The sequence below is a fragment of the Phyllobates terribilis genome, unplaced genomic scaffold (genome assembly GCF_046119375.1).
Source record: "Phyllobates terribilis strain yellow unplaced genomic scaffold, ASM4611937v1 Scaffold_3__8_contigs__length_932513732, whole genome shotgun sequence".
Classification (NCBI taxonomy): domain Eukaryota; kingdom Metazoa; phylum Chordata; class Amphibia; order Anura; family Dendrobatidae; genus Phyllobates; species Phyllobates terribilis.
This window is the reverse complement of record NW_027362763.1, coordinates 668,283,023-668,301,741: the sequence shown is the minus strand read 5'-3', so window position 1 is coordinate 668,301,741 and position 18,719 is coordinate 668,283,023. Positions and strand designations below refer to the sequence as shown.

General features: G+C 42.2%; 1 protein-coding gene across 2 annotated transcripts; it reads left to right on the top strand.

Annotated features, from left to right (window-relative positions):
- Positions 1 to 1,619: 1,619 nt before the first annotated feature.
- Positions 1,620 to 15,376, top strand: LOC141257312 (uncharacterized). 2 transcript variants are annotated; one of them, XM_073671744.1, is made up of 7 exons: positions 1,620 to 1,807; positions 1,950 to 2,060; positions 2,172 to 2,339; positions 2,423 to 2,546; positions 2,667 to 2,764; positions 3,144 to 3,201; positions 13,856 to 15,376. In XM_073671744.1, the coding sequence occupies exons 2-7, from the start codon at positions 1,953 to 1,955 to the stop codon at positions 15,082 to 15,084; spliced, it is 1,785 nt and encodes a 594-aa protein (XP_073527845.1). In that variant the 5' UTR covers positions 1,620 to 1,807; positions 1,950 to 1,952; the 3' UTR covers positions 15,085 to 15,376. The 2 variants fall into 2 exon arrangements, with proteins under 2 accessions (XP_073527845.1, XP_073527844.1); XM_073671743.1 differs by having other exon boundaries at positions 1,916 to 2,060.
- Positions 15,377 to 18,719: the final 3,343 nt, after the last annotated feature.

Genomic DNA, 18,719 nt, shown 5'->3' with positions numbered 1-18,719 from the left:
ATAGCCCTCACTCAAAATCTTTATAGAGTCAACAGACTGCCCTCACTCAAAATCTTTATAGGGTCAACAGGCTGCCCTCACTCAAAATTTTTATAGGGTCAACAGGCGGCTCTCACTCAAAATCTTTAGAGTCAACAGGGGCCCGCACTCAAAATCTTTATAGGGTCATCAGGCGGCCCTCATTCAAAATCTTTAAGGGTCATCGGGCGGCCCTTTTTAGAGGATCATTATGTGTCACTGTCTCCCAATTTTTAGAAGGTCATATTCGTCATTCTCTCCAAATTTTTAGAAAGTCACCATCCGGCACTCATTCAAAATTTTTGTCTCCCAGGGGGTATTGCAGTCCCTCCTTCTAATTTTTGGCATCCCTTGCACTTAGTGCATAGGCTTTATGAGTCTAAAAGTCCCACGACCTATCAATTTTAACAATGTGTATGAGGCCCTCCTTTATGTCTAATAAAGGGTGTATCGGAGTCCCTATTGCTTCTAATTTTTGGTAGTTCTTGCATTGTCTGCAAAAGCTTTTCGAGTTTCAGAGTCCCTCCTACATGAATTAAACGGGATGTTTCTGACCATTGCACACACACCACACGCCCAGATAAGGTAGTAAAATGTTAAAATTAACATTTACCGGTGACTACTGGTGGGTGTAGTTTTATTTCTTGCTCTACTATGTCATCTACTGTAGTCATAGGCGACAGGGAAATAGAGAGAGATGGCCCGGCTATTAAGGGGTGGAGGAGGCTTTGTTTTCCCTCTTATTTTGCCTTATATTATATACAAGTCATTAAACAAGAAAGAATGTTTCCTAACATTTTTTTTCCAGTAAAATCTGTTTTATCTTCGGTTTTGTAAGTTTTATTGTCACTCCAAAAACATACTGATAGGGGATGTAGATTGTGAGCCCCAATGGGGACAGTGCCCATAATGTCTGTAAATTGTCTGAATTGTAAAGCGCTGTGGAATATGTTGGCGCTATATAAATAAAAAGATTATTATTATTAGTCCGTAAAAGTGGCGTAATACTGTGACAACATTGTTCCCAGCAGCGAGCTGGAAGTCAGAGATGCGTCCAGGCGTCTCCCCCATGTTGTTCCAATTACATTGGAGCGCTGTTTCTATCCATTTCAGCGATTTTTTTTTTTTCTCCTGTCCCCCCAGCTCTCCTGTTAGGGTCTTCCGGAAAAATGCTCGAGTTTCCCATTGACTTCCATAATACTCGTTACTCGAGTAGACCCCGTCCGAGCATCCGACCTGCTAGATTCGAGTACTGAGCATTTTCGTGCTCGATCATCACTAGGTAGGACACAAAACACATCATCGCATAAAGGGACAGGTATAGGGCAGACCCCTCACTATGACTCAGAACAGCCATAGGACGCACAGTCTATATGGGGTCCGCTCACATCTAGGCTTCCCCCTTACAAGGCTCCGGGCATTGCTGCCAGAGGAAAGTCGCATTGTACGCTTTATAACTCTACATTCTGGACACCATGGTGATAGGACGGTGCACACTGGTGGAGAAGGGAGGTCCTGCAAGACACAACTCTATGGGGGAGGAGGCTGCACTGACTTCTCGAGACATGTTGTATCCCGGCAACTGCAGGACCTGTGGTGATGTCATGATCATGTGATCAGTCACATGAGGGGGAGGAGTACAGCTGTGGAGGTCTTACACTGTACAACACTTGCTCGCATGTGACTATATTAATGTATTCTGTATCCTCTAACATTTATATAACTGATCACATGACCGTGACATCACCACAGGTCCTAAGAGGTCACATCTGATCAGTGACCGGTCAGGGTACGTGCGACTTCTCTCAGTCCTGTATAATTCCCAATCCTGAGACTCTGTACATCATCTATGTTCTTCCAAATATGAGAATACGCTCAGTCTTCATTGTTTCCTCAGGTTTTTTGTTTACAGGACTCTTTCCCTTTAATAGACGATGGTCCTTTCCATCAGTGACCCCCCGAGGATGGAGCAGGACAGAGACCACATGGCGGCTCGGATATTAGACCTCACCCTGGAGATAATCTACTGGATCACTGGAGAGGTGAGAGCTTCACATCACATCACTCTGATCTCTAGTAATAAAGCCGGAAATGACGGGAAAGGTGAAGGATTCTCGGCCTCTGTGTAGTGATCGGCGTCTCCCCATACACAGGATCACACAGTAGTGAAGACGTCGTCTGGGGAGTGTGTGACCCCCCGTGTGTCAGGAGGGCGGAGCAGGACCCCCAGTGACATCACCGAGCCTCCACCTCATTCACTGATACATGAGCAGAAGATCCTAGAACTGACCACCAGGATCACTGAGCTGCTGAGCGGAGAGGTGAGCGCTGCCGGGAATGCTGGGACATTATACAATAACGCCGGGGGAGGGGTCTGCTAATGACGGGTCATTGTGTGTGTCAGGTTCCTATAAGGTGTCAGGACGTCACCGTCTATTTCTCCATGGAGGAGTGGGAGTATCTAGAAGGACACAAGGATCTGTACAAGGACGTCATGGTGGAGAATCACCCGTCCATCACATCTCTGGGTAAGAGGAGACCTTCCTGGGTTGTAGAGGAGAGAACAGGTCTGAGAGTCGTCTAGATTCCCCATCATCTGCTCATCACATATAGACAATGTATTCAGACACTGCGGTTATTTCCTATAGATGGATCCAGTCCGAGAAATCCCCCGGAGAGATGTCCCAGTCCTGTATATTCCCAGGATCGGCCAGAAAAGGAGGAAAATGTCCCCCGGGATCATCAGGTAGATGAGATGAGATTTCTGTAAATCCTCTGTAGATTGATGTAATGAGGCTTCCTCTAACCTCCTCCGGCCGCCATGTAGAAATTTCCAGATAATACTTTTCACTTTAAGTTCACCACAAAGGATAAGAACGAGTGCTGCTCTCTGACTGCAGGAAAGAAGGTTTAATCTTCCTCAGTGATAATAAAAGGCTTCTTTACTGTAAAAGCAGTGATAGTGCTGAATAGTGTAAGAAATGGCGTTACTGATCGCAGCGTCCACTTCATACTGGACAGAGATCATGTAATGCAGAGATATAATGTGTAACTTACTTAAACTACACTATGCTTCTTTCTTTTTTCTTTTGTTTTCTCATGTCTATAATTTGGGAATATTGTAGGAAAGTTCTTGTGGAACAAAGTGTGGACTTGTAAAACCCACCTCAGTGTCAGTGACTGGTAAGAGCCCCTCATAAATCTTTTTTACTGTACATGTCTTTATTGTATGTATATACACAAGTGGTTAAAATTGTTGGCACCCCTCGTTTAATGAAATAAAAACCCACAATAATCACAGAAATAACTTGAATCTGACAAAAGTAATAATAAATTAAAAATCTATGAAAATGAACAATTGAAGGTCAGACATTGCTTTTCTGCTTCCACAGCATTTAAAAAAAAATTAAACTCCTGAAATCGGCCTGGACAGAAATGATTGTACCCCTGAAAATAATGTGACAAAAGGGACATGTTAAATCAAGTTGTGTCCACTAATTAGCATCACAGGTGTCTACAATCTTGTAATCAAGTCAGTGGGCCTGTATATAGGGCTACAGATACTCACTGTGCTGTTTGGTGACATGGTGTGTACCACACTCAACATGGACCAGAGGAAGCAAAGGAAAGAGTTGTCTCAGGAGATTAGAAAGAAAATTATAGACAAGCATGTTAAAGGTAAAGGTTATAAGACCATCTCCAAGCAGCTTGATGTTCCTGTGACTACAGTTGCACATATTATTCAGAAATTTAAGATCCACGGGACTGTAGCCAACCTCCCTGGACGTGGCCGCAGGAGGAAAATTGATGACAAATCAAAGAGACGGATAATACGAATGGTAACAAAAGAGCCCAGGATAACTTCTAAAGAGATTAAAGGTGAACTTCAAGCTCAAGGAACATCAGTGTCAGATCGCACCATCCGTCGTTGTTTGATGCAAAGTGGACTTCATGGGAGACGACCAAGGAGAACACCATTGTTGAAAAAAAATCATAAAAAGCCAGACAGGAATTTGCCAAACTACATGTTGACAAGTCACAAAGCTTCTGGGAGAATGTCCTATAGACAGATGAGACAAAAATGTAAGTTTTTGGCAAGTCACATCAGCTCTATGTTCACAGATGGAAAAATGAAGCATATCAAGAAAAGAACACTGTCCCTACTGTGAAACATGGCGGAGGCTCTGTTATGTTCTGGGGCTGCTTTGCTGCATCTGGCACAGGGTGTCTTGAATCTGAGCAGGGTACAATGAAATCTCAAGACTATCAAGGGATTCTAGAGAGAAATGTGCTGCCCAGTGTCAGAAAGCTTGGTCTCAGTCGCAGGTCATGGGTCTTGCAACAGGATAATGACCCAAAACACACAGCTAAAAACACCCAAGACTGGCTAGGAGGAAAACATTGGACTATTCTGAAGTGGCTTCTATGAGCCCTGACCTAAATCCTATTGAGCATCTTTGGAAAGAGCTGAAACAGTCTGGAAAAGGCAACCTTCACACATGAGACAACTGGAGCAGTTTGCTCATGAGGAATCGGCCAAAATACCTGTCGAGAGGTACAGAAGTCTCATTGACAGTTACAGGAATCGTTCAACAAAATACTACGTTAAGAAGAACCATCATTTCTGTCCAGGCCGATTTCATGAGTTTAATTTTTTTTTCAATTCTGTGGAAGCAGAAAAGCAATGTCTGACCTTCATTTGTTCATTTTCATAGATTTTTAATTTATTATTACTTTTGTCAGATTCAAGTTATTTCTGTGACCATTGTGGGGTTTTATTTCATTAAACGAGGGGTGCCAACAATTTTGACCACATGTGTATTAGTAATGGAATCGCTGATAGGATATTCTGGAAAAATGTCTTACTCTTAATTCATAATTATTATTAATTTAGTGCAATATTTGTCCATCATATTCCCTGACACTTATGTGATACAACACGGACACAAATACAATCACAAAAGTGTAAATGCTGAAATGAAGGTTACATGATACCTTAAGTCTAATTAGTCAACAAGTATGTGGACTCCTTAGTGAACATGTCATATCTCTAGAAGGGGTAATTGAACTCTTCTCGTACTGTGATTTTGGAGACTGAAGGTGCTTGGATACGTCATTACTTTATTATTGGTGGGGGTCTAAACTCTGAGACCCTCACATATCCTGAGAATAAAGTGTTTGCAGCACCTTCACATTCTTCAGCACGGAAGGGAAACTACCTTTCAGTTCAAACCAATGGGACTGACTGCAGTTCTCTCTATAGGTAAAGCAGTCTAGACTTTCCACACCACATTGATAATCCCAGTGTGCTTGGAATAAGCCCTTCTTCCCATAAATAAATGAGGACTGGTGCTTCAATAGTGAACCACTACAGCAACACTTCTTCTGAAAAAAAAAACCTATTTATTCTCACAAAAATTGCCTGAAAAATTGCATTAAATAAATTCATGCCCTCCCAACTCAGAGTTTCGCTATCTTGGCTTCTTCTCAGGGCATTACCTCTGCAATTCTTCCTGTTGTTTAAATCCCTCTTATTTAACACATGATATAAGAACTAAGTCATCTTGTTTCTAATTTAATGATCATACTGTATCTACTTAAACATTGAAAATATAAAAACCTTCCCTCAATATAAAACATATTGCTCAATATTTCTCGTACTCTCGTAATTAATCCTTATCACTGAAAAGTACAAAATTGAGAGATGAGTCTGATATCTACCTTTAACGCAGCTCAGGGCGGCAACCTTGGGCAAGATACTCGTGTTTCACACCCCGGCACTCTACATGAAAATGGAGGTTCTGGCTGGGTGTGTGGACTTTAACTACGGAGGTGCTTTGCCCTTGCAGGTCGTATGGTACCGTTAACTTAGGATGACCAGGACCAGATGTCATAGAGTTCAATGAGGGAGACCACCATTTAAAAACAAACTGTTTTTTACTGAACCACAATGTAGGGAGGAGGATGTACAGTGGATAGTGGATGCAAATCTTCATGGACAATTCTCTTAACACATGGAACATTTTTATACACCTTCTTTCTTTACTTCCTAAATTCACACGATTATGCCTCAGTCAGTTCCTCTGCCTTCACCACAACCCAGCACAGTGCTTTGGGAGCTTCCCCTGTCCCCAATAATGACACTACAGTTCAATAAGCCAGAATCCTAATTCTGAACCCGCATTCCGCATCCTTTTCTCTTGAGATATGCTACTTGTGCCTCTATGGCCGTTACTTAGATTCTCTCTTTGCCGACACCTTGGAATTACCGCCCGGGGCACTGTCTTCATCTCGTGTTCCCTGCTCTCATTCGTCCTGTTACCTTTTCTGCTGTGAACTTGGGACCATCCCACTAGACCTCCTGCCCCGGATCCTTTTCCAGAAAATCACTCACAGCTTCTCTCACTTTTCTTCATCTCTACTCTGGATCACGCTATCCGTTGCCTTGGTCTCCTCTTACTTCAGGGACACCCATGTGGCTCTCCTTGCTGGTCAAACCATAGATCTGCTTCCACTGCACGCTGGGCCTTATGAAGACCAATTCAGGACATTTAAAGACTACTGATTGACTAAACAAGTTTTTCTTGCTTGTTTAGCTGCCAAAAAAAGTCATAGGAGCAGAATAGTCATTAATACGCACAGGACAATGTGCTGCCCATAATGTTGTTTAGCCAAATGGGCCAATTACCTGGAGCAAGCTCTCATTAGATTTGCCAATTATTGACCTGTCTAAGTCTGCATTCAGAGGTTGTAGCTACATTGCGTTTTTTTCGCAGCAGTCATGGTAAAAACACGTAATTTACTAAAATTGTGGGAAAAATATTGTTGATTATTGTTGATCCTACTGACAAATTCTCTTTCAAATTATGTCTTCCCAAATTTCTTTATTTATTTCATGCTTGCCCCATTTTTCTCTCGATGGAGTTTTTCCATTGCCTTGATAACATTTTGCACACATTCTACTGGCAGGGCAGATTGCCTAGATTCAAAATGATGACCTTGCAGGCCCTAAGGAGTCCGAAGTTCTAGCGGCTCCTCATATGTATAATTATGGCAGCACAAATAATGTATGCAAACTAGTGGCTAGACTTAGACATATGTGACACAGCCCCAACTTTATATAGGGCCGTCCTTTGCTCCTACAAAAGTTTATCTAACTTGATGTATGGATGTAAAAATGCGTGTCTCTAAACTTTTGCCCCTCAAAACGGTGGCTCAGACATGGGTGGTGGCCAGAACCATTATTTACTCTGACATCATTGATATCTCCCCTTATACTCCCATGTCGCACAACAGCCATCTGCTTCACCTGCTACATCGCTTTACAAGTGTACTCGGGGCAATGGTTGGCCTTCATTACCTGGGCCAACTATTCATTAACTCACCCACTTTCCCACCTTTGATTCTCTGAAATCTCGTTGTGACTTGCCTGACCCGGCATTTTTTCAATGTCTTCAACTCAGGCACGTCATTACCACACAATTTGGCTCCAATCAAATACAATTAGGTTGCACTAAGTTAGAATCGTTGTTGAGGTTAACAGACCTGGCTAAAACTTTAAGGTGTGTATATATAATTTGTTATCTACAGTGGCTTACGAAAGTATTCACCCCCATTGGCTTTTTACCTATTTTGTTACATTACAACCTGTATGTAAATATTTTTGTAATCCGATTTGTGTGTGATGCATCATCATTAAATAATCTAAGTTGGTGAAGTGAGAAAATTATAGGCATATATTAAATTTGTGGGATCAAATAACTAAAAATTTGCATGTGCATATGTATTCACCCTTCTTGCACCTTTCTGGTGCAAAAAAATCCCTTCATAAGTCATATGCTTAGTGACAGGAAGTCCACCTGTGTGCAATCAAAGTGTCACATGTCTGTCAGTATATACACTTTACAACACCATGAAGACCAAGGAGATCTCCAAACAACACCATGAAGACCAAGGAGATCTCCAAAAAACACCATGAAGACCAAAGAGATCTCTAAACAACACCATGAAGACCAAGGAGATCTCCAAACAACACCATGAAGACCAAGGAGATCTCCAAACAACACAATGAAGACCAAGGAGATCTCTAAACAACACCATGAAGACCAAGGAGATCTCTAAACAACACCATGAAGACCAAGGAGATCTCCAAACAACATCATGAAGACCAAGGAGATCTCTAAACAACACCATGAAGACCAAGATCTCTAAACAACACCATGAAGACCAAGGAGATCTCCAAACAACACCATGAAGACCAAGGAGATCTCCAAACAACACCATGAAGACCAAGGAGATCTCTAAACAACACCATGAAGACCAAGGAGATCTCTAAACAACACCATGAAGACCAAGGAGATCTCCAAACAACACCATGAAGACCAAGGAGATCTCCAAACAACTCAGGGACAAAGTTCTTGAGAAGTACAAGTCAGGATTGGGTTATAAAAAATATATCCCAATCTCTGATGATCCCACGGAGCACCATCAAATCCATTATCATTAAATGGAAAGAACATGATACCACAACAAACCTGCCAAAAGAGGGCGCCACCAAAACTCTCAGCCCGGGCAAGGAGGGCATTAAGCAGAGAGACAGCACAGAGACCAAAAGTAACCCTGAAGGAGCTGCAGAGTTCCCAAGCAGAGACTGGAGCATTTGTCAATACGACCACAATGAGCCATACAGTCCAAAGAGGTGGCCTTTATGGAAGAGTGGGCAGAAAAAAGCCTTTACTTACAGACAAAAATTGTAAGGCTCGTTTTGAGTTTGCCAAAAGACGTGGGAAATTCCCCAAATGTTTGGAGGAAGGTACTGTGGTCATATGAGACCAAAATTGAACTTTTTTGGCCACCAAGGTAAACGCTATGTCTGGCGCAAAACCAACACTGCTCATCACCCCAAGAACACCATCCCCACAGTGACAACATGGTGGTGGCCGCATAAACTCTGGGGATGTTTTTAGGCAGCAGGGACAGGGAAAATGGTCAGAAATGAGGGGAAGATGGATGGTGCTAAATACAGGGATATTCTTGAGCAAAACCTGTTTCAGTCTGTCAGTGATTTGATACTGGGATGGAGGTTCATCTTCCAACAAGACAATGACCTAAATCATACTGCTAAGGCAACACTCGAATGGTGTAAGGGAAAAGGTGTAAATGTTTTGGAGTGCCCTAGTCAAAATCCAGACCTTAATCCAATGGAGAATCTTTGGCAGACGTGAAGATTGCTGTTCACCAGAGGAAACCATCTAACCTGAAGGAGCTGGATCAATTTTGCTTTGAGGAATGTGCAACAATCCCAGTGCAAGATGTTGAAAGCTCATAGAGACTTAGCCAAAGCAACTTGCATCTGTAATCGCCGCAAAAAGAGGCTCTACAAAGTACTGACTTTAGGGGGAATGAATAGTTATGCACATTGAAGTTTTCAGTTATTTTGTCCTATTTGTTGTTTGCTTCGCATTAAACAGAAAACCAAATGTTCACAGTTGTAGACATATTCTTTACATGGACTGATGTAAACCCTCAAACAAAAACCTGTGAAATTTCAGGTTGTGAGGTAGCAAGACACGAAAAATGTCGAGGGGGTGAATACTTTTGCAAACCACTGTACATCTACTTTTAAACTCTTTGATAGTGCCCTGGTTAAGTGGAGGGGGAACATACCGGAACTTGAGAATGGTCATTGGGGAGAAGTTGGTGACTCCCTTTTCTTTTCGGTGGGCAGCTCAAAAGATCTTCTTATACAATATAGAATTCTTATCTAGAGTCTACGACAACCCCACTAAAGTTCAGCTTCAGAAAATGGTTTGGACCTTTACTTTTGATGTGGAGTAGATCAAGAGACATTTACACATGCCTGTCCCAAGTCCTGTCCCAAGTCCTGTCCCAAGCTCTCCCCATTCTGGTCGGAAACAGTCCTCTTCATGCCTACTCATATTCAGTTCTCTAGGATCCTCTCTCCACAAATATGTGGCCTTGGGGTTTTGGATGATTTGCTCCAAGATTTCTATAAATGACTCTTCTTTTACATTCTTCCTTTCTGTGCCAGGAGAGGAGTCATAATTAGAGATGAGTGAATAGAGTGGAATTAAATTGAAGTTTTATTCAATAAAAATGTAGCAAAAAAACATAGCAAAACCTGTTGCTTTGTTTCTTTTTTTGCAGCATTTTTTTGCACTTTCTCATTGCTTTCTATGGGTGAAAAAAAAACAAGTGCGTGCATAAGATTTCCCAGAGGAGCATGCAAGGCGTTTAAGTCTCTTCATACTGGCATTCCAGACCTGGCTTGTCACTCTCCACAAGCAGAAACCTAACCCCTTAGATCCCACCTAGCCAAATCAGATCTCATACTTTGTCCTGATGAAGGGCAATACCCCGAAACACTGTGTCTGCAAATTGGGATTCTGGTTTGGCTTTTATCATAAGTCATATTGCGAGGCTCATTAAAGGGTCCATATTGAATTGTAGGATTGTTACTTCCAATAGGTGGCGCTGGAGTTCAAGTCCTCTTCCTCTCCGAGGAGACAATTTGCATATAAAAAAGGATTATGGAAGATGTTGGCAGGGCCAGCGTTAGGGGTAGGCAGACTAGGCATGTACATAGGGCCCCCGCTCTCCCAGGGCTAATAGCGGAACACCACGCGGCAGCTACGGGGCCCATGAGTCAGCGGGGGCCAATGCCAGCGCCGCGCCCCTCCCCTGCATCGTGTATTCAACTGTATCAGCATCATAGATGCCGGTACAGTTGAAAGCATTGATGGAAGAGAGCGTGTCATGTGACGCTCCCTCTCCCATCATTCCCTCTCTGCCTCTGACGCAGCGGCACGATGATGTCACTTCATCACGCCGCGCCGGGCAGCGGAGCTGCTGAGACGCTCTGCAGAGACCGGAGGAGCGAGGAGAGGTAAGAATGTATGTATTTACATCAGTGAGTAAATGGCGGCCATAATACTGCAGGACTGTGGGCCTACATTATACTAGATGGGGGCATATGGGCCTGCATTATACTATATGGGGGCTACATTATATTATATGGGTTTGATTTATACTATATGGGGCTGCGGCTGCATTATACTATATGGGGGCTACATTATATTGTATGGCTTTGCGTTATACTATATGGGGCTGCGGCTGCATTATACTATATGGGGGCTACATTATACTGTATGGGGGGTAACTGCATTATACTATATGGGGGCTACATTATATTGTATGGCTTTGCGTTATACTGTGTGGGGCTGCGGCTGCATTATACTTTATGGGGGCTACATTATACTGTATGGGGGGTAACTGCATTATACTATATGGGGGCTACATTATATTATATGGGTTTGATTTATACTATATGGGGCTGCGGCTGCATTATACTTTATGGGGGCTACATTATACTGTATGGGGGGTAACTGCATTATACTATATGGGGGCTACATTATATTGTATGGCTTTGCGTTATACTGTATGGGGCTGCGGCTGCATTATACTATATGGGGGCTACATTATACTGTATGGGGGGTGGCTGCATTAAACTATATGGGGGCTACATTATATTATATGGGTTTGCATTATTCTGTATGGGGCTGCGGCTGCATTATACTATAGGGGGGCTAAATTATACTGTATGGGGCTGCGGCTGCATTATATTATATGGGGGCTACATTATACTGTATGGGGGGTGGCTGCATTATACTATATGGGGGCTACATTATATTATATGGGTTTGCATTATACTGTATGGGCCTGCGGCTCGATTATACTATAGGGGGGCTACATTATACTGTATGGGGCTGCGGCTGCATTATATTATATGGGGGCTACATTATACTGTATGGGGGGTGGCTGCATTATACTATATGGGGGCTACATTATATTATATGGGTTTGCATTATTCTGTATGGGGCTGCGGCTACATTATACTATATGGGGGCTACATTATACTGTATGGGGGGGTGGTTGCATTATACTATATGGGGGCTACATTATATTATATGGGTTTGCATTATACTGTATGGGGCTGCGGCTGCATTATACTATATGGGGGCTACATATACTGTATGGGGGGGTGGTCGCATTATACTATATGGGGGCTACATTATATTATATGGGCCTGCATTATACTGTATGGGGGGCTGCAATATACTATATGAGGCTATACTATACTTGAAATAGATCACTCTGTGTGTAATGACTCTATATAATATAGGAGTTTCACTTTTTGTATTGAAGAACTGAAATAAATTAACTTTTTAATGATATTCTAATTTTGTGAGAAGCACCTGTACATGCATGCATTATAATAGATGGGGAGGCTGCCTTATGGGGGCTACATTATATTATATGGGAATGCATTATACTATGTGGGGGCTACATTTTATTATATGGAGCTGCATTATACTGTATGGGGGCTACATAATACTATATGGGGGGGGCTGCATTATACTCTATGGGGCCTACATTATACTCTATGGGGGCTGCATTATACCCTGTGGGGGCTGTACTATACTCTGTGGGGGCGACACCATACTTTGTGGGGGCGGCACTATACTCTATCAAGAACTATAGGCTGTGTATTATACTGTATGTATTATATGGGGGCTGCATTATACTGTATAGAGGACTATGGGTAGTGCATTATACTGTATGGAAGACTATAGGGAGCATTATACTATATGGAGGACTATGTGGGGCCCATTATTCTGTATGGAGGACTATGGGGGGGCCATTATTTTGTATGGAGGACTATGGAGGGTGCATTATACTATATGGAGGACTATGGGGGTGCATTATACTGTATGGAGGACTATGGGGGTGCATTATACTGTATGGAGGAATATGGGGGTGCATTATACTGTATGGAGGACTATAGGGCGCATTATACTATATGGAGGACTATGTGGGGCCCATTATTCTGTATGGAGGACTATGGAGGTGAATTATACTGTATGGAGGACTATGGGGGTGCATTAAACTGTATGGAGGACTATGGGGGTGCATTATACTGTATGGAGGACTATGAGGAGTGTATTATAATGTATGGAGGACTATAGGGCGCATTATACTATATGGAGGACTATAGGGCACATTATACTATATGGAGAACTATGTGGGGCCAATTATTCTGTATGGAGGACTATGGGGGTGCATTATAATGTACGGAGGACTATGGGGGTGCATTAAACTGTATGGAGGCCTATGGGGGGTGCATTATACTGTATGGAGGACTATGAGGAGTGTATTATAATGTATGGAGGACTATAGGGCGCATTATATTATATGGAGGACTATGGGGTGCATTATACTAAACGAGCACAAAGCTGCCTATTCATCGAGTGATTGGATTGTTTATACCCGAACACAAATCATTGTTCTTAGCAGCCCATCGTCCGGTGTAAGCTGCAGATGTGCTGCTGATGACATGATACTGTATGGGGACAGATTGATCTTGTAGTGATTGTTCTGTCCCCATCATTCTTCCTCAGCCGGTGTAAAGGGGCCGGGGAAACAAGCACTGAACAACTTCAATACTGTCGATTGCGCTCGTTTAACTGCCTGAACTCAGCGTATGTAAATACAACCGAAATGTTTCTGTGTGATGGGGCAATATGTGAGCATTGGGGGGGCCCCACTTTAAACTTTTGCTTAGGGCCCCACTTTGCCTAAAACCGGCCCTGGATGTTGGTCTTAGATTCTTAGCAGAACGGAGAGGAGAGCAGGTGTAGGGTTGTAGACGTAAGAAGAAGATATAGGGTGATGTATCACTTTGGAGAGTTTTTTGGGGAGATTTACATGTATGAATTGCATTTGATAATGGTTGACCAACCAGTGTTTCTTTTTCCAGGTGAAGATATGATGAGAGGCTCCGATGGAAATCATCTCAGTTCTCCATATCATGAAACAGAAGATAATACCACGCAAACTAATTCCATAACTCCTAATATGTATCTAATACTTTACAACACAGATCTGTCCACTGGTACTGCTGATCACAAGATGCCTTCATCTAATGATTCACTGATAGCCAAACAAACAACTTTACATACGCAGGATAAATCAATTCCACCTGGGAAACAATTTAACAAAAAATCTGATCTTACTATGCAAGAAAGAATTCCCAAATATGAAAGACCATTTTCATGTTCAGAGTGTGGGAGCTGTTTCCGCTACAAATCAGGTCTTGAAAAACATCAGAGATGTCACACAGGGGAGAAGCCATTTTCATGTTCGGAATGTGGCAGATGTTTCCGCTCTAAATCATCTCTTGTTGTACATGAGCGAATTCACACGGGGGAGAAGCCATTTTCATGTTCGGAATGTGGAAAATATTTTAGTCAGAAATCAAATCTTTCGGGACATCTAAGAACTCACACAGGGGAGAAGCCATATTCATGTTCAGAATGTGGGAAATGTTTTATCATGAAGTCAATTCTTGAGGAACATCAAAGAACTCACACAGGGGAGAAACCATTTGCATGTACAGAATGTGGGAAATATTTTGGCAAGAAATCAATTCTTAGGGAACATAAAAAAACTCACACAGGGGAGAAGCCATATTCATGTTCGGAATGTGGGAAATGTTTTGGTAAGAAATCATTTCTTATAGAACATCGACAAATTCACACAGGGGAGAAACCATTTACATGTTTTGAATGTGGCAAATGTTTTGGCCACAGATCAGGTCTTGTTAAACACCAGAGAACTCACACAGGGGAAAAGCCGTTCTCATGTTCAGTATGTGGGAAATGTTTTACCAGCAAGTCAGGTCTCGTTAAACATCAGAGAACTCATACAGGGGAGAAGCCATTCTCATGTTCAGTATGTGGGAAATGTTTTACCCAGAAGTCAGGTCTCGTTAAACATCAGAGAATTCACACAGGAGAAAAGCCATTCTCGTGTTCAGTATGTGGGAAATGTTTTCCCCAGAGGTCAGGTCTTGTTAAACATCAGAGAACTCACACAAGGGAGAAACCATTCTCATGTTCAGTATGTGGGAAATGTTTTTCCCACAGGTCAAGTATTGTTAAACATCAGAGAACTCACACAGGGGAGAACCTCTTCCCAATAGTGTAAGGGTATGTGTACACAGTTTTTTTTTGAGGCAGTCAAAACCAACGCATTTTATAATGGTAACCACTTCAGGAAATTTCTTTGAGGAGTTTTTCAGGCATATTTGACATTTTTTTCCCCTGAAGTTTTTTTTTTGCAGTCTTTTGATTGGAGAGTGCCTAATTTGGACCATGTTCCATCAGGTGCCACTTACAAGACGTGGCATGCAGTAGTGTAGCATATAATCTATGCAATCAATGAATCGTATGTTCATATTATAGGACTAGCAATGAAAAAAATGCTTGAGTACTTTAAATAGAAATGTAAAAAAAAAAATCCAACTCTCAGTTTTCCCAATAAAAAAATAGTTTAATTTGAGTATACGACCCTCTCATGGATGAATGACGTGTGAATTGATGGTCACCATATTTTGCACCATTATATACTGTATGATTGGGGCTATATGGATCTGGTATTTTAGCAATGTATTAGAAAGCTTGGCCTTTTTTTTCAGTGACATGTAGAAAGTACCCAGCCTGTTTAGAAGAAGTAATCCTTGTAATATGCAAAAATTGATGTCACTCTCTTTACATGCTGCTATCGGATGATACATTTACATAGTAACTAATACAGACGAGCAAATTGATTCTGCACTCGTTTGATGTTTCTGAATACCAATGATTCTCAAATTGATTTGGACGACTTTCCTAAATTGGCTGCCGCCGTGTCACAGATAGAATAAAACAGAAAAGAAGGTTTCGCAAGACCTTGGACACAGCCCAGCAGTTTTGTCCATAATGCATGTCAGTTACCCCACACTCTATAATAAAGCCAGTCATGAGGGACTACAAGACAGAAGCCATTGACGACTCATAGCCACTATAAAAGTCCAAGCAGGAAATGATGCTGCCATGCAACGTGGAAAGGAGAGAGAACCTCAGAGATCAATCAGAGAATATAGTACACAGAATACAGAGAGATAGGAGTCACTGTGACACTGAGCTACTGAAATTCACTCAGTCTGCTCTTTCATGACACTCATTATCTGCACCTGTGCATTTTTTTCATTGGCTGCACCCAATATTGCATTATTTTCTGCGACAAACTGCTAACATTTAAAAGTCACACACAAGTCTATTCTAGGTCAGTCTGTTGCAAATTAGTGAGGCTCGGCACTCAATAACCCATATATCTACTGGAAATGGATGGGGTAAAAGAAATATATGTGCCTCTTCATCTGCCAGGAAGAATGTACGTAGGTAGCAGCAGCGCTGTCGGCACCAGCCATCCGGCGGGTAGTAGCAAATGAAGGTCTAAGTTTGCGTTTCCTCTGGTAGTCGAGTTTTTGCAGAGGAAGCTGAAGATGTCAAATCATCAATATGGAAGGCGGCACAGCCTTAGAAACAGTGTAGATTCTAGAAGGTGCTAGTTCCTTTGGAACCAACCACTGAGCTCCTGTAAAACTACAGCGGATAGGAGGAAGGAACTTCCTCCCCAAGAGGCGCGGAGAGATGCTATAAATTTGCAATTTATTTCCACTAATCACAATCATATTGGAAAAAGAATGTAGAATTGAAGAGCATGATTACAGAGGTGTAAAAGACATGATAGAAGAAGAGAGAAGAAGGGACATCGATGAACGAATAATGAGAAGCTTTCCTGTGAACCAGTAGTAAATGTACCGAATGCCTTACTATGCAGGTTAGTACAATACATCTGCAAGTAGACACACACATGTACCCACATATATAAATGCACTAACACACATAAATCCGTAAAAACACTGGTTCACACACATATGCCTGCATACATAAGGTCTCATTTATCCACCCACCAAAATAGGATTTGCCTAAAGGCCATGTCCCCTGTCATGAATCATTAGGGGATTTGTGGCAGCTCTGGTTATGCTGGAATTTAAATTGTAGTTTTTTTTTCCTTTGGTCCAGCAAGGGTAAATGTTAGTCTCTTGCTGGCCGGTTTTTGAGGCCTGTCAGCTGGTGTTGGTTGGAACCACTCCCACTTTCCTCTAAATAGCCACATGATCCATCAGCTGACCATCGGTTATAGAGTTCATTTCTATGCAGACCAGCTGGACGTGTGGAGACTCTGTAGGAGTTCTGTACCCTAGTGCCGTTATTGGAGCTTTTGCTGTAGATTCGGAGCTTTGCTGCTGTTTATAAGTTAAGTTGTTTTTTCTTGCTGCCAGTCCCTTGTTTGTCATCTTACCTTGTGTTACATTACCAGTAGTGATAAGGCTAGCGTCCTTGTCGGCTAGTTAACTAGCTAGGGTATGTTGAGGTGACAGTCAGGGATTAGGCACGTGACGGTGGCGTTGGGAAGGACCCACATAGGTTGTTAGGAGAGCTTAGGGACAGACACAGGTTGGAGTCAGGAGGTGTCCCATCCCTCGCTCCCTATCGTTAGGGCCTTCCTCCCCCCTATATCATCCCGTTTTATCCGTGCCTTGTGCCGGACATCTCCGTGACATCTCCCAGACGGGGAATAATACAATCTCAATAGGGAAAAGTTGTATAAAACCTGTAAGACAATGAAGAGGTGAGGAAAATAAGAATAATACAAAGTAAAAATATACAACAAAGTCAGAATATTGTTGGCCCAATCGTGAGGTCCTAATGTCCTGTCAGGAGTCATATGAAGAGAGAGTATTTTCTATTAAGCCCCCTCAGATGGAGTGTATCCAACCTATGGACCACTGCATTTCTCGGTGTTTCGGGATAGAGATTCTGCTCCTGCTCATCTCATCGATAACATGAGTTTTGAGTCGGTGAAGTTCTGTTTCATGGCACCACAGTTAGCCGGTATGGGGAGTTCTAGCTGACCGTTTCTTACAATGGATTTATATTTTGAAATCCTATCTTTGATTCTCATTGTGGTCCTCCTACATATCCAAGACACTTGATAAAATATACCACCTAATTGAAGTCACATGTAAAGTGACCCGGATCTGAAATGTTTTTCCATTGCGGAGATGTGACAACAAGGGGCCTTTTCCGCCATTGTTGCATTGAGCATATGAAAAGCAGGGGAAGGTACCAGGATTTTAACTCCCCATAATTGTAGTCTGGATGGATCTGGAAGGGGTGCCAATGTCAGCATGGATTAGTGTATCACGGACATTTCTTTTCCTTCAATATGACATCAATGGGGGTTCCTTAAACACACGAGGATGACCTTCCTGAAGGATGAGCCAATGACATATCTCAGTAGACTATTTTATCTAAGTGGACTTCACGTAAAGGTCAAATGTGAGGCGGTCATTGATTACCTTTACCTATACATCAAGGAAATGGATGTTTTGTCAGACTCAAGAGAGAACTTGATAGAAGGAAGTCAAGAATTAAGCTGAGATTGGAAGTCCTTTAGGTCCTTGCTTGTGCTCTGCCAGGTGATATAAACCTATTCAATATAGCAGTACCAAACACCAACATACTGTTCAAACATGATATTTGAAGAAACAAATTCACTTTCAAAAATTTCATGAAAATAACAGCAAAAGTTGGTGCAGGATTATAACCCGTTGTGGTGCCTGACATTTGTTGATGATACTAAGACCCAAAAAGAAAATAATTATTAGACAAAATCTAACAGTCTGATGTGATCTGGTCACGGTTGTGTACTTTAAGCCTGCGGAAATGCAC

Excerpts from the sequence above, each read along its gene's own strand:
- LOC141257312 (XM_073671744.1), top strand. The coding sequence starts at position 1,953 with ATGGTCCTTTCCATCAGTGACCCCCCGAGGATGGAGCAGGACAGAGAC. Across the intron at positions 2,061-2,171 it reads TCTACTGGATCACTGGAGAG|GATCACACAGTAGTGAAGAC; the intron begins GTGAGAGCTTCA and ends CCCCATACACAG. Across the intron at positions 2,340-2,422 it reads CTGAGCTGCTGAGCGGAGAG|GTTCCTATAAGGTGTCAGGA; the intron begins GTGAGCGCTGCC and ends TGTGTGTGTCAG.